General features: G+C 30.0%; 1 protein-coding gene across 5 annotated transcripts in view; it reads right to left on the bottom strand.

The window, feature by feature from the left end:
• Positions 1 to 16,025, bottom strand: part of LOC111620356 (DNA ligase 4-like) — a 47,284-nt gene extending 31,259 nt beyond the window's left edge. For 3 of the 5 annotated variants that reach the window (XM_023362278.1, XM_023362277.1, XM_023362281.1), the window contains exons 1-6: positions 15,756 to 16,025; positions 8,003 to 8,080; positions 5,239 to 5,340; positions 5,031 to 5,163; positions 1,898 to 2,073; positions 1,713 to 1,817 (exon numbers count right to left, since the gene is read on the bottom strand). In XM_023362278.1, the coding sequence (XP_023218046.1) occupies positions 1,713 to 1,817; positions 1,898 to 2,073; positions 5,031 to 5,163; positions 5,239 to 5,340; positions 8,003 to 8,080; positions 15,756 to 15,911 (750 nt within the window). In that variant the 5' untranslated portion in view covers positions 15,912 to 16,025. Of the gene's footprint in view, positions 1 to 1,712; positions 1,818 to 1,897; positions 2,074 to 5,030; positions 5,164 to 5,238; positions 5,341 to 8,002; positions 8,081 to 8,150; positions 8,198 to 13,579; positions 13,687 to 15,755 lie in introns of those variants that run through there. The other 2 variants (XM_023362279.1, XM_023362280.1) reach the window with 2 other exon arrangements.
• Between the last annotated feature and the right edge of the window lie 877 nt (positions 16,026 to 16,902).

The raw sequence follows: 16,902 nt of genomic DNA, 5'->3' as shown, positions 1-16,902 counted from the left end.
TTATTTATTTATAATTATTAAATTTAATACGAGATTACAGCATAACTGCGTACATCTAGTCAAATGAATTAATTTCTAATATTTAATTATAGCCTTTACATAGCCCAAGAATTTGCCATATCGTTTGGCGTGTTTATCAGACATATTATCTGTAATTTTTTTTTGTTTTCTGCAAATAGAATTTGCTAGAAGAAAAGATGATGATGATTCATGCTCCTTAAAAATGTATATTGTATAATTTTCTTTGAATAAATATTATACATAAAATATTTGAGTATTTTTTTTGGTGTGAAATGCATTATTGTATTTTACATCAATTTATATGGGAAAAATTGTTTCGCTTAACGAGTGTTTTGCATTACAAGTAAGATTCTGGAATAAATTATGTACATTAGATGAGGTTCCACTATATTCCTATTACATTCAATATATTATATTTAAGACCATAAGCAGATATGTAAATTCCAGTTACATAAAATAGTAAGTTTTTGATAAACAATCACAGTTGATTGAATTTTCTGAAATTACATTTCATAGTTAGCCATGTATGGTTCTATATTTACAATAAGTATTAGACCAATGAAGTAAAAAACTGTGCAAAAATGATATATATAAAACTGCCAAAATATATTAAGACAAAATACCATGGTAACTTCAAAAAATATACTAACAATGTCCAACTTCTGTCAATAGATATATAATCTTAGAAAAAAGATTAATCTATATAAAATTCATAAATACCTTTAATAAACTCAAAGCAAAGCAATCAAAAATTTTTCAGAGAAATAAAAGCAGAAAAATATGGTGAAATTAAATACAATCAACACCTTAATAAAAATAAATGGTCATATCATCAAATGGCAAATGCCAAATTTTCTCCTAGTAATTTCACTTTGTTTTACTAGGTTTGAATTTGTTTAAAAATAAATACGTAGGCTTTCTTTTTCAACTTCTGATAGTTCATAAAAAAAAGACAAGTGTAAATAACAAAATTTAGATACAAACATGCTTACTTTATGACATAATCACCATAAAGATTGAGGAATTTGTCTATCTGTAGATGAGCTTTGAAATCCCCTCTTCATAGAATGTTGACACCCAGTGATTGAGATGGGCCTTAATGTTGTTTTGAAGATTGTCATTAGTCTCAAATCTCTGCCCTGCTAGCCACGTTTATAGTTCAGGAAAGAGGTGGAAGTCGTCGTACATTAAAGGTGTGAAGACTTTCACCTTTCAGACTTCCACCTAGCTTGGAATTTTTAAACACTCAGCATAAAGCCCCGATTTAGGACCAAGCAACTTCCACCTAGAATGTAGTGGACATCATGGAATAATTGTTGGTTTAGCGTATACCTGTATTGCCAATGATATTGTAAGTGTTATGGTCAATGTTAAAGTTGAAAAATGCACCCCTGGTCGTGATGTGGTTTGTACATACCCATTTTGGCTTGCATGACTTTGAGAAAGCTGGAAGTGGTGTGCTTTGTATTAAATGATAATATAATAGTTATTGAATTCACAAGACTATGATACACTTTGTATTACATATTAACCAATATTTTGTATTAATTGAACTCATTAACATTGAAATGACCATCCTCATGCATGTATATAATGTATAAAGTATAAATTAAATCATTTATTCACAAGATTAATTAAAAGCATATTTTTAAGACAGACTTTTCTGATGAAAGATATTTAATTATGCTAACCTGTTTTGGAGGAGCATATTCAGCTAACATTGGACGAAAAGGATTAAAGAGAGAGATCTCAATCTCATTTAACCTAATATTTGGATTCTTCAGCATTGAGCATACCTAAAATAAAGTGACCAATTAGCAATTGCATTAAACTTTAATTAAAACTTTTTAATTTTATAAAGAATTAAGAAATATACTTTAGATAAGCTGCTGGTTACATCAAATAAATCTTTGGCATCTGGATGATAAGCAGCAAAAACTGTATTTTCACTAATTCCCATTTTTAAATCTTTCATAATCATTCTTATTAACCATTTCTGTTCTCTGGCTGAAGTATTTCGCAATAAACGCAAAATACTTTTCTTCATTTCATCTAAAAATAAAGTTTAGAAAAAATATTATTATTATTTAATAAATGCTAACAAACAAATAAATCAAACTATTAAACACCAGATTAGTTCAGGCCATATTTTGGCTAACTATTAATTATTGATATAAAGTAATTTGTCCTAAACATAGTCAAAGTACAGCTATAGCCCAAAATAATCCAGCATTTAATAAGTTTGATTATTATGGCAAGTTTAGTAATAAATATTTATACATAATAATTTTAAATATCACAACTGTTTCAAAAGATATATTTTTTTAATTTTACAGAAATTTTTACATTCCCATATAAAAATGAATAACTTACATTCACTTTTTAATATAATATTAAAGAATCATTTTTAAAAGTTAACGACAAGCACAACATGAATCATTAATTCTTACTGAATGATAAGTATTAAATAGTAAAATAATAGTTTTGAAGATTTGATTAATCAAATTAAAAATGATAACAGAAGATATTGACTAAAGAAATAAGGAAAAAATAAAATTATAATTGGCATTTAAATGCAATTTTTTTTTAATTAACTACTGTTCCTGAAATTCTAATAATAACTGATTTCAATTTTATACTGTAACAAATATTACAGTCGACCCCCCTATAACACAGTAGATACATTCTGGTTTTTATGAATCCATTTTCTACAAGTCCAGCCAATCACAGCTCGGCATGTTTGCAGTTTACGGATTATGGCTGTTTGAAAGGTTTCTTCTATAAAATTAATCGATTCTAGACTAATTCGACTCAACATTTCCAAAATACATATAATTTTGAGGGAATAATCCATATAAACTTTGCTATAAACAAAAAATTGTAGGATTACTTACCGAGTGTGCACCATTAATGCCATTGCTTAAGCTTGTTTTTGTCGTGGAGCTTGTCACCGAATGGTGCTCGTTTGCTTCCTGATAACTAATTTTTTTTTTGCAAAAAATTCGCTGAACTTTGGAGACATCATTAACATAAATATAATTTTTATGGATGTTAAATAATAAATGATTTTTAGTAGATCCACTGCTCGTTTAAACTCAATGGTTTGTATAATATCCGCTATTGGTCTAGATTCAACCAATCCTGTCACAACACGAGTCAGCAATGACATTTTACCAAATTATACGAGTTTTTTTAGCATGTTTGTACAAATACTATCGCAATTTTTTTGCCATGATATAGGAATCCAAGCTATAGGAACCCGTGTTATAGGGAGGGTCGACTGTATTTTACTGTATTTACTTGAATGTAAGATGTACTTTGTCATATTTTAGTATCTTTGAAAATAGGAGTCCATGTTAGATTCAATGTACAAGTTGCAACAATTTAATTTCTGGAATGCACCTTTAAAAAATAAACATGTATAACTGTATACTAATGGCTACTGTCACTTTTAAAGTAGTCTCCTTATGCATCTATACACTGACTTAAATGGCATTCCCATTTCTAGAAGCAGGTCTAGAATTCATTTTCCAGAATACTGTTGAGTAGCTGTCTTACATTCTGTTAGATATAAAGTTATATTAGAAAATCTTCATCCTTTCAGCACAGCTTTTAATTTTGGAAATACCCAGAAATCACAGGGACTAAGTCAGGTGAATAGGCAGAATGATCTAATTGGGTAATTGCTTTTTTGGCCAGAAAATGTCTCTCAGTGAGTTCACTGTGACTTGGTGCATTGTCATGATGAATGGTCCATTTGACAGGACACAGTTCAGGCCTTTTTCTTCAAACAGAATCTTGTAATCTCTGCAGTACTTCTAAATAGCATTATTTGGCTGTTTGTCTCTGTTCAATAAATTCTTGGTGGACTATTCCCTTCTGATTATAGAAACACACCAGTCTTAAGCTGTGAGTGTGACATGAGTGATTTCCATTGCATGCTCTGGTGCTTTGTCTCTGGGTCACACTGCAACATTTTAGTAGTGCATTTACCAATTTTCACACAAAATTTAATATTAATATGTTACTCTAAATTTCAGTCATTCATTTTTATGCCAAAGAGTATATACAGATAACTATTACCTTGCTAATTGCTAATTAACAGCTAGCTCTATCAGCTTGAAATTTATGCAAGCATTAGTTCAAACTAGTTCAAACATAAATACATGTCATTTCAATATGATTATGTTATGGGCAATACCATGCAGCCAATCAGGAAATTAAATTGTCAATAGTTCTATGATGTCATTTTAACGATTTTATTAGACCAATATTTGTAATAGAAAATATTTAAGAGGTCAACTCAGTTCAATCTTGTTAATCTATTATAGTAACAACATAAGTACCTGAAGAAAATTGCAGAAAAAGTTGTGCAGCCTTTTTTTCAAGAAATGTTGCATTTCTAATCATTTAAATGGCATTGAGTATAATTACACATGGAAAGATATGAACATTGAATCCAGTTTTAGTTTATTAAAACTAAAACTAATACTCAGGAATGTGAATGAAACAACATTAGTGTTGATTTAGAAGAACCTAACATGGCAAATGAACCTTCAATTTAGATATTGGGGAAGACAGTGATATAACTTATTTTACTTGCAATAAATACTGAGCATGTTCTGTTGACAAATTTGTCTCAAGTTGTCTATTTAAAAAAAATCTATGGGTGAAATGTAGAAATTAAGACGAATCTTAGATTCAAGTAAATACTGTAAATTTTGAACTACTTTTTGTTGATAAATCTTAATTTTTTGTTGGTTTCATCTTCAGACCAACAAAAAAATCTGAACAATTAGAATATCTTTTAGATTATTTAGAATTAAAATTTGTGTCGCTAATCATCAGTTAATGTATTTTGTTCTTCAAACTTTTCTGTCGATTTAAAGATGAGACATAAATCATGTGAAAAAAAATTTTATCACAATAAAAAAAAGTTTATTATAGTTTTCTGTTATAAAATTAAAGTATAAAGATTTATAAATTCAGAAGAAATTTTTGAATATTACCTTTATTCTTCAAAGCATTATTTGTTGCAATACTATCTAAACAATTATTTACTTCTTCAATGGATAGGGTTCCTTTTTCAGGGCAACGTAAACTTAACACATGATATGCTACATTTGCAAAGTCACCCGCTTCCTAAAACATTGAAAATGACAATTAATCTGAGAATACAATGTGGATATAACGAGGATACATATAAAAATTACTTACAGTTTTAGTATTTCTTGAAAAACGATAATTAAGTAATTTCTGTGCATCGTCACTGTCTTTACTTAAGCAAAGAATCTCAATATATAATTTGGCCAACATAAACTATAAAAATTAGTTAGCATGAGAAAATACATACTAAACTTAAAATTTATGAACTGAAAAATAAACACATAGTAATATAAACAATCATTAAAATACAATATTTTAATTTTTAATTTTAATAAATTGAATTAATTCTCAAGATTAGAAAGGACATACATGTATATACAAAAGATAGTTTTATTAACTTTTCAGATAATAAGTTGACTAATATGTAAATTGAAACTAGTTACTGCCTTATTTAATTATTAAAATAATATAGTACAAATATTTCAATCAGTTTACTTGTGATACTATTTATTTAATTATTAAAAAAATCAATAATTTACAATATCCTGTAAGTTAACATGGTAAAATATTTTTATGTAACAATGATATTTGTATTATTCTATCATGTACAAAATAATAAAGAATTCTCATATTGTGTACAGAAAGATAAATACAATTCTGCTCCTACTTAATTCTAACAAAGACTAATGTTAACAAACATGTGTCTGTATGTTCCTTCATCTTAAAACCTTTGTTTCTCAGAAAAAGTTTGAATAACCTTGTAAACACCTTTCCAGTTAATTTGCATGCAGAAATGAATACTTAAGTTGACAACATTTAATTGAATGTAGTTTTTATTTCTTTTTTGTCTACTTGTATGAGTTCTTCTTTGCTTAGATGCAATTTTATTCAAAAGATATGGCATCAGCCTTCATGACAAAATTTAATTTACAATAATCTTTCTGTTAATAACAAAATTAAAAATTAATTTGGAATAAATGAAAAAAAATGTCAACTTGAAAAGTTACTATTAGAAGCATTTTTATACTGGACAGGGGTAAGTTTAATAACTGAAATGGAAGGGAGAAGTGCCAGTATGGAAAAAGCAAGTACTGACTGTATTTTTGCATTTAATTACTTTAAATAAAATTAAACAGTAAAATTGATGCACTAGGGTTCATCTATATCAAATAAGCTTAAAAATGATGTATAAAATGTAAATTTAATTCATTTACAAATACTGTACCTTAACAAATTGGAAACAGATTTTACCTTAGTGTACTCAAACTGCATTTAATTAAAAACAATCACACTTCAAACAACCTTTTAGTATGTAGCCTTTGTTCTGTAGAAATCAGAATTGTTTGATTTCGTTTCCCGAAGGTGGTCAATCAAATGACTGAAAGCATTTGATGAGTAATAAAAAAGGCTGCATACTAAAAGATTGTTTGAAGTGTGATTGCCTTAGTGTATTCTGTTCACAGATGTATATATAGATGTATTTTGTAAATTTTTTCATTTTTACTCTGTTGCCAAAATTTTTTCCATCAAATTTAATTATATATCTTAATATAGTAAAATCCATTTAGTGTAATTATAGATACTATTATCAGTAATTTAATATTATCAGAGTTATCATATCTAACAATATGTAAGTTAAAATGAATTTATAAAACTTCATTTATTGTAATCATAGTTCTAGTTATAGTTATACTTATTTTCAGATAAATAGATATTTTATGTTGTTTTATGCTATCAACCTCAACATGTAGCTGATAACATGAAATCACTACCAGTTATCACATTATTATCTTAACCACTGCTTTAAAGCAGTGATTAAGGTTGATAACAAAAATGAAATATTTACTATTTTAAATCATCATTTACTTACAGTATAATAATTTAAATTGCTGGCATTTCTTATTATAATCTAGGTATTGTGAAACAAGGCAAAAGAGAAAATATCAGGCAAACAACAATGAATGAATTAGTATTATTAATAGTGATTCATTTATTGTTGTTTGTCTGATATTTTCTTTTTCAGTGCTATTTTATTGCTATTAATAATAACAATAATAATAGATGACAATAGTCATAATTAATAAGTCTTCAAATTATACTAATTTGAAGACTTTCTTGTGAAATGATCCATTGAACTAGAGAAAAATTTATCAGCATTCCATAACCACTACAATTGTTTCTTGTTTTAAATCATGTAAAAAGCATAAAAACTTGGTGTATGTAATTAAATTGTTAATTGTTGTAACATGTCATTTTAATATCAAAATCAACAAAACTGAAATTTCTAATAATCATAGTCTTATTTACTTACTGGCCTAATGCTTTCAGTCAGTTATCATCATCAGTATAAATTGAGCCCAAACTGATTATAAGCAAATTCTGTTTTCATATTTCAAATGTTTATTTGCCAATGTGCATTAATAAAACTTTATATGCTCACTTACGATGCCAAATATATTTTAGTGAAAAAATAGTGCATTAGTAGTTATCACAACTTTTTAATTTTCTAAATGTTTGCTTTTGTTAACAAGACTAAATTTGATTTTTGAGCATAACCTATGAAATTATAATAATAAAAAATTTAGAGCAGAATAAATATATGGTGTCAAATAATTTACATATGAAACCTTATAAAATGTGAATGAATTTTTTTATCATCATTCTACATTCTTTTGTTTTAGACAAATTACAATCATAAAAATTATATGTACTAATATATGTATTGAAGTGTGCATACCTGAATGTGATTCAGAAGTCTTTAAATTGTAGTGAATTGAAAAAGATTAATTTTTGCTAAGTCAATACTATTACTATTGTGTTTCTTTGTAAGTTAAATATACTAAAATAAAAATGGTATATTATTTAAATGCTGTACCTCTTTAATCCCATATGCTGCTCTTTCTCTTTCTAAATGTGGTAACAGAAGACGCATAGCAGGGTAAAAGGAATCTGTCTAAATAAATAATGTTAAGTTTCATTAAATATGATAGTTTAAAAAAAATCAAATATATAAAAACCTATACCTAATTATTAAAACTGACACATAACTTCATATCAAACTACAGTAGAGCATCGATTATCCGACTCAATTGAGGACTGGGGTTAGTCGGATAACTGAAAAAATGGATAACCGAAAAATATGAAAAAATACATTATTAGTATAGTATATTAGTATATCTCATGTAATTAGTATATCGCTATTAACCTACTTCGCGTTGAATTTTCATCGATGTTAAGCCTAACAAAAATTTTTTAAAAAAATAATCGTCGCTATTGTATCGTTAAAAATTAGAAAATTAAGCCTCATTTAAATACTGGCTCCCTTTCATGGTCAAGCCATGTTGCCAGCTAAAACACGTAAAAATAATATTAAAGTAGCCAAGACAAAGCCAAATATTGTAGCGCCACATGACTAGCGGACATTTGAATTTGCCAACTAGAACGGTTGATTAACCGATGTGACGGTTAATTGGGGGTTGGATAATCGATGCTCTACTGCAGCTCTGTCCAACTTATCATAGCCCGCGGGCCATATTTTCTTCACCAAACATTTCGGGAGCCAAGAAGGTTGGTGATGGCTAATTGGTCGGCTGGGAATCACGCCACATGACATTTGCATAGTGCTACGGTTCAGTGAGCACTAATTGGTCAGCGAGTCCGATCTCGACGCTATAAAAAGGCGACAGTTCGACACACCGGATATACGTCACTCTCATCTAAGTTCGACTTGGGAATTTTTTTGTTCAATAATAAATGTGAATTCTTCTCCCTGGAAAAAATAAGACCTAGCGCATTTTTCAGAGCAAAAATTAATATAAGACACTGTCTTATTTTCGGGGAAACACGGTAGTAAAATAATTTTAATATTAATAATAATAATTTAGTAACATAAATTTATTCATAGTAAAATGTACTCGCGGGCCGTATACGGCCCGCGGGCCGCCAGTTGGACAGCGCTGCTCTACTGTATTAGTAATTACATTCAAAATTATATAATTTTTAATTCCTTATTACATATAATCACCAAATAAAGTTTAATTATAAAAGACAGAGTAAAATAATTCTTTGAAATATAATTACAGTAACTTCTATACTCTAACTTAACTATTTAAATAACTAATATCATTACTGATATTAGTTATTTAAATTAGTAGAATATAAAAGTTAATTAGTTTTATACTACATAATAAAAATTAATGTTATTTTATTATTAAATGATTCTTTTTAAAAATTTAATATGAATTATTCAAAAATATTTGCCACTTCATTTTCATCTATCACTTATAAAATGAAAATAAAACTAATACATAACAATCCAAAAAGATAAGCTGAAATATATCAATACTTTCACAATAAGCAAGTTTTTCATTATACACTAATTGTTTTAATTTCCAGCTCTTTTATAACTATAGATTTTTTATTTGAAAATAGCTAGCATATATATTTTCTAAGCTCACTAGAAAAAATAGCAATGATATTTTTAAAAGAAAAGAATAAAAACAAATTAAAGAATGTCTTTAACTTTCTAATTGTATGTGATGAATTATATACAGTAATACCCCGAACTTACACGATAGGTGGGACCGAGCGGTAACCGCATAAGTCGAATTCGCGTAAGTCGGGGTATTACTGTATATATATTTTTTTCAAAATTCATATTCACAATTATTTTTGTTTATCAAATTGTATCAGATTATAAAAAAAGGGAAATTTTCTTTATAATCTGATAGAATATAAGAAAAATGTCCTTGTCTTAAACAACAATAGTGTTTTTCAGGGCCAGTTCTGATAGGTATGCAGTGCATGCATAACTATCAGAACTGTGCTAAAGTTAAAAAACTGGCCCTGGCATAGGCAATCATTAGTAAACTTTAAAAAATAAAATTCAAATATAATTTATTATTATTTTAATATAGTGGTCAGCAATGAAATGGATTGATATTTGCATGATGACTGATGAAATAGCTGTGCAGTTTATGAATATAAATAATTCTGAAGTACAGTATGTGTTAGGTATTTTGCATCAGAAAACTTAGCAGTGCAAGCAACAATTAATATTCATCTATTGAACCAGAGAAAAATTCAACAGTGAGAATTCCATAATCACTATGATTTTTTCTTGTTTTAAATCACATAAAAACTTGGAGTTTGTAAACTTTAAAAGTTTGGAATTCCAAGTTTTATTTACATTAATGTCTTACAATTAAGTTTATGGTTACATTACTTAACTCATTGTGAATGGTTGTATTAAATAACATAGGTATAAGTTTTTACATTTATGCTTAATTTCCATTGTGAATGGATTTTTATTCTCATACCTTAAATCTTAAAGCAATACTTATACCATTGTTTTAATTGTTAATGGAACCAAAAGGAAATTTAAATAAAGAAATGCACACAATTTAAATATTCATATTTCAATTAATTTTTATACACACGTTTATATATTGTATTTATATAATACATAAGAAAAATAGTTTTAAATTAATTTCATTTTAATTTGCAAGTTCTATTTTATGGCAGAGCTAAAATATAACATTGAACAAAGGTGTCTGTTATCTAGGGGGTGACTTGATTTGAATAAAATTAAAATAAATATACAGTCGATCCCCGTATAAGATCATTGATTATTCCGTTTTATATGAATTCCATGTTGTACAAGTCACTTAAATTTTACAAATACGTGAGCCGTTCACAGCCCGGTACACGTATTTGTAAAATCTAAGTGACTCGTACAACATGGAATTCATATAAAACGGAATAATCAATGATCTTATACGGGGGTCAACTGTATATCAAATTTTTTTTTTTTTTTAAACCCTGTCAACTATATGAAACTGTTATAAAACATACCAGTAAGCTCTTATGAGTTGGGTTAGGTTATGAATTTATTTGTGATTAATATTGACAGGGGCAGCCAAATATTTGTAGAATGCAGGCAGATAACAGTTGAAAACTGGCACTAATAAAAAATAAGCTTTTGTTTTAATTTAAATTGAATATTTAACATGATATTGTTATTGATCCCAAAGCACATAATGATACACATTAATGTAAAAATTTATAAACAACATTGCCTGAACTTCATGTGAACNAAATGTAAAAAGAAAAATATATTTCGGAAGTTAGTTTTAATATAAAATTATAACTAACGCACCATCTAGTTTCAAAAATGTTCAGATGATGAAATGAGATATGTCTGGTCAACCGGTCAAGGTTAGCATGTGGAGACCAGATATGTGAGGAATAACACAGGACAGGTAAATGGGTTTTTTCAAAGATTTGTTTGTCAAAATTTGATTTATCAACATTTGCTTTTCGCAACATTCAAACTTCCCAATGCATGCGTTTTTCAAAATTTGATTTCACAGTGTTCGTATTTCCAACTTCCCAAAGAGCAACACATGTGCTCTTTGGGACATAACAAATATCACACTACTGCCTGTATGTAGAGTGTCCCCATTTTATATTTTATTTTGACTTGGTTCTTGGTCCCGAGTGCCTACAAGTCTGGTTTTTTATGCATGCATGATTTGGGCACTAATACTCTGTGCCAAATTGCAACTCCTGATATGTACTCCTTCATACCTCTAAGCTGGTAACTCAGTTCGCACTGCAATTTTATAAACTAGACATAGTCTTGTCAAATAACAATAATTATTATTACAACTATTATTAGCTATTATAATAACATAATAATTGCTTTAAAAATTTTAATTTATAATTTGATTTTATTGTACTATAATTGCTTGACTAATTTGGTAATTATTTTTGATTGAGGTGATATTTGAACTAAATATTCCAAAACTTTGAGTATATCGTAGAATTTATATTTCAATATATACTCAGATTCTTTAAATACTATGACACACACACACGATTGCAAGATAAGGTGTATTAGTAAGTTTTCTGATACACACTCTTTATATCTTGTTGAAATATCAAATATATCAAAAATGTAACAAATAGTATAAATATGTTAAATTAAACTAATTAAAATAAATGGAATAAAATAAAATACAAATATACTAACACAATATACATAATTATATTCAGTGGTGATATTCGAAATATTTAACAAAGGGTTCGCTAACAGAAAATTTTTCCTTAACAATTTTTTTTCGCTCAAATGGTGCATTAGCAACATTAGCGCAAAAACTGACCTTAATTTGATAATGGACAGCACGCTAATCGTTTATTACAAAAACTTTAAAAATTTTGTATTCAAAAAAGGTTCTAATGACCTGAAGAAGACAAAAGTGTATATCGTCGAAAGCGCTCGTCAATTTAGTGACATAGGTGTCTAATTTAACGCTTATATGTTAAAAGTTTTTGTAAAACTGACCTTAAGATATCCATATAAATAAAAAAGATGCGTTCGCAAAATTAAGTCAGTTAAAATTTAACATTGTTTATGCCAGAACTATATATTTTTTTTTGATAAATAATAAAAAAGTGTGTTCAAAATGGTTTCTTTTGTGCATATTTTATTACAACACATGTTCCGCAGCCATCTTGTATTTTCTTGCGTGCATGGGATTGTGGGATCTCTCTTATGTTGGATCTAGTTTCAAGAACTCTCTTGATTTGCCCGCGATTGAACCTCATTTCAGTCGAGATTGAAACAGTCGAGGGAGGTCGCACCAAGGCGAACAGGATATAAGGCTCTAGTTTAATAATGTTACAGAGTATAATACGTATATGTTAATATATTTTTTAAAAGAAAAAAACTGAGTAATGTTACATGTGTTTAACAAGGTTTGGAAAACTTTGAAAATGTTAAAAAGGGATTCGGCCGAACCTGTGCGAACCTAGCTGCATTTGTCTATATATATAATACATAGTAAAGAGTTCAGGATGATTCAGTTCCATTAGACTAAGTATGGTGAGCAAAAATTACATACAACATGGAGAAAAAAGCCAATTCTTACAGCCATAGGCAAGCTCAAAGTACATTTTATCTTTTTCAGTTATGGTATTTTTCTTTTTGGAGTGACTGAATACTTTTGTTGGGAAAGAGTATGCTGAATTAAATAAAATATGATCTTTATTAGTAAATAATTGTCTTTAACTAAAACTAATCAAATTTGTTTATCAATACAGCATCCACTTAACATTTGATAAGCAATTTTAATTTATCAACAAATCCATTAGATAACTCTAAAATCTGAATAGTATTTATTTATTGTAATATTTACAGACATTTGAATATACTTTGGCAAACTGTTCTTAGGCTGGCAAAAGACAACAAATCCTACAGAATAAATGGTGTGCTAAATATACATTCTCCATGGTAAGAACTAGGCTTTTTCTTTTGTATCTGAGATATGACACGTCTCGTATTGTATTACGAAAATCACAGCCCATAAACATTTCGGGAAAGAAGAATGGCCTAGTAAAACAAGCTCTGGAAACAGTCCACAGTTATGGAAATGTATTACTCAGCACACACCTTTTGTTCCACAGGATCCGTCATCCTCCACTAATCTACAAGCAGTTATTTGAACTACATTCTTCAACCTGTAAATCTACATGCTTCATTAAATAGAAGTTGAACTGCTGTAATATATACAAAAACACATTAAATTTAAATCAACAATGTTTGTCTTGTTCAAATTATTATAGTAGAAGTTACTTTTAGGTAATTTGTGTATGTATACTGTGGTACCTCAGGATATGAATGCCCCAGCATACGAAATTTTCAGGATACGACATGAAATTCGAACATATTTTTGCTCCACGATACGAACAAAAACTCGCCATACGACATTACATTAGTTCACAACACCATTTTCTATTCACTTCTGTTCATTGGTCTCAGTCTACGTGTTTGCTTTGTCGTGGAAGGATCTCGCTCGATAAAGGAAATCTCGAGGTATTATCAGAAAGTGATTGATTTTATTGGAAAGAAGCATCCCAAAAAGGTACACACTGGCCATATTGCTGCCTGGAGTAATGACATTTGCCTAAGTCATTTTAGAAGCATTTTAAAAAGTAGNAAATAAAAAATGTTTTTTTTTCTTTACTCTTTCTGATCTGTGGACGCTAAGAAGACCTTTTAATCAGGCCCCACAATGCAGTGGCCTGGCCAGTGGAGAGTTACAGCTTACTGTTAGTCAAATAGCTCCCTACGAATGGCTAATTGATGGAATCGTTGGAAGCGTCATACGATATCTTTGTGTATAGTATCCACGATCTAAACTGCTTGGGTTGATACTATGTAAAGCGAATGCGTGTAATCTGGCTGCTTTACACGATTCAGATATTTTCGCCGTGGAAGCCGTTCCGCGCTTCCATTGCGAATATGCATATACGAATTTACATTGGAATATACAATAGCAATCTTATCATTGTTTCTCACATGTATTGTAATAAAATACATGATGCAGTTACAATATAATAAAATGTACAGTACTTTGAATTACTTAAAATTAATGTTAAAATATGAAAATAATCGCACAACATGTATTTACATCTTAGAAAATACAATCGACCCTCCCCCCCGAATATAGGCAACTCTGATTTCTGTATATATATCAGTAGTGTGCCGTCCATGGAAGCTGTGGAAGCACTGCAGCGGTTTTTGATGTCGTAAACATAATTTTTCGATATTAGAACTGATTTCACCAATTTCAATCGTAAGTCAGGCTCATCATTAATTAAAGTCTATTTTTGTATTTTTGTATTTTTGTATTTGGTATTAAGAGCTGAAAATGTAGAAAACTGATGTTGCGAAACAGGCATATTAGAATGAAATGGATTCTGTATCCACGAGTGTGGATCACAAGCTAATTAACGGAATGCTCGCACAGCAATTGCGTGAGTGTTTACTCACGCAATTGCTGGGCGAGCATTCTCATGCACTATACAGTAGTGCATGAGAATGCTCGCCCATTATAATAGTGGCCGGATGGCCGAGTGGTCAAGGTGGCAGCCTACCGCCTTGGGGGACCCAGGTTCGAATCCGAACGTGTCGAAAAATCCCCAGGAATTTTTCGGGGGGGTGGTCCGTTCGAATATGTCGGGCCCGTCCCTCACCACCCGGCAGGCCCATTGTGGGCCTGGCCGAACCTATAATGGGCTTGCAAAAAGAGGCCCTCTTAGTGCCCACAGGGCAAACAGTTAAAAAAAGACCCCCTATAATACGGTAGATATGTTCCGTTTTATATGAGTTCCCTGTTTTACGAGTCACTTAAATACAGTACATGAGAAAATCACAGCCCGGCACGTGTGCACTTTAGGGACTACGGCTGTTTGAAAGGTTTTCTTCCATAAAATTAATGAATTCTAGACTAATTTGACTAAACATTTCCAAAACACGTATAATTTCTTGGGTATTCTATTATGGTTATTTATACATTTACAACTACAAAATGCATTTTTCAGTGTTTTCCTTACTATAGTTATTTTTTTAATGTACTATTAGCTTTAATTTGAGTGTTTTTTTCGTGTTGGAACGAATTATTTGGTTTTACATGTAATCGTATGGGGAAAAATGATTCACCTTACGATATTTTCATGATACGATCTCAGTTTCGGAACGGATTAATTTCGTATCCTGAGGTACCACTGTATATTACATTATAAAGTTACCTAAAGTTAACTTCTATCTCGAATCATATACTTACTGTATCTGTTTTATGTAATTTATTATGAAAATCTCTCCACTGCCGAATAAAACTGTTCAAAACATCCATTTTCTTTTGTTTCCCTTGTTTATTCGAAATTCTTTCACAGACGCAACACAAGTCTGCAAAGGGCACTTTCGACGCTACTGTTTCCATCTTAAGTAAAACAATACTTCGTCTAAAACATTACCGCTATAATGTATCACATTTAAACTACGCGTCATAATTATTCTCCACCATATTTATGTTGTCGCTATGGTAACCGATAACATCGACACGTTGCCATCTACAGTTACAATTACGAAATAAAGGTTTGGATTTAAAAATTTATAATTTATTAATGACCGAAAGAAAATAAAAACTTTACAAGTAATTTAATTACATTTAAATAGAGTAATTTTTATTTTTATATTATTTATGTAACATGTATAATTTATAAGGTGGTACGACGGCCGGATGGCCGAGCGGTCAAGGTGACAGCCTACCACTCTGAGGATCCGGATCGAGTCCGAACAGGTCGAAAAAGTCCCAGGAAATTTTCGGGGGTAGTCCGTCCGGTAATGTTTGCCCCGCTCTTTACCACCCAGCTGCTTTATTGTGGGCCTTAGTCCGTCCGGATATGTTGGCCCCGTTCCTTACCACCCAGCTGCTTAATTGTGGGCCTGGCCGAACCCATAACGGGCTTGCCAAAAGAGACCCTCTTAGTGCCTACAGTGCGGAAGAGTTTAAAAAAAAAAAAAAAAAGGATAAGCAGGTGATGTGGCGAAAATATTAATTCCGAGAAATATTTTGAAAGCAGCTCGCAATTTTACAGTAAGTTTTCACGCGAGGTCATAAAATATTCTAGCATCTTGTGTTGGTTGGTGAACGAGGTAGAGTATATATTAGTAAATAAAAAATGTTTTTTTTTCTTTACTCTTTCTGATCTGTGGACGCTAAGAAGACCTTTTAATCAGGCCCCACAATGCAGTGGCCTGGCCAGTGGAGAGTTACAGCTTACTGTTAGTCAAATAGCTCCCTACGAATGGCTAATTGATGGAATCGTTGGAAGCGTCATACGATATCTTTGTGTATAGTATCCACGATCTAAACTGCTTGGGTTGATACTATGTAAAGCGAATGCGTGTAATCTGGCTGCTTTACACGA

This window comes from Centruroides sculpturatus, unplaced genomic scaffold (genome assembly GCF_000671375.1).
Source record: "Centruroides sculpturatus isolate CEXI.00-Female unplaced genomic scaffold, Cexi_2.0 scaffold32, whole genome shotgun sequence".
Taxonomy (NCBI): domain Eukaryota; kingdom Metazoa; phylum Arthropoda; class Arachnida; order Scorpiones; family Buthidae; genus Centruroides; species Centruroides sculpturatus.
This window is presented reverse-complemented; position numbering and strand designations above follow the sequence as displayed.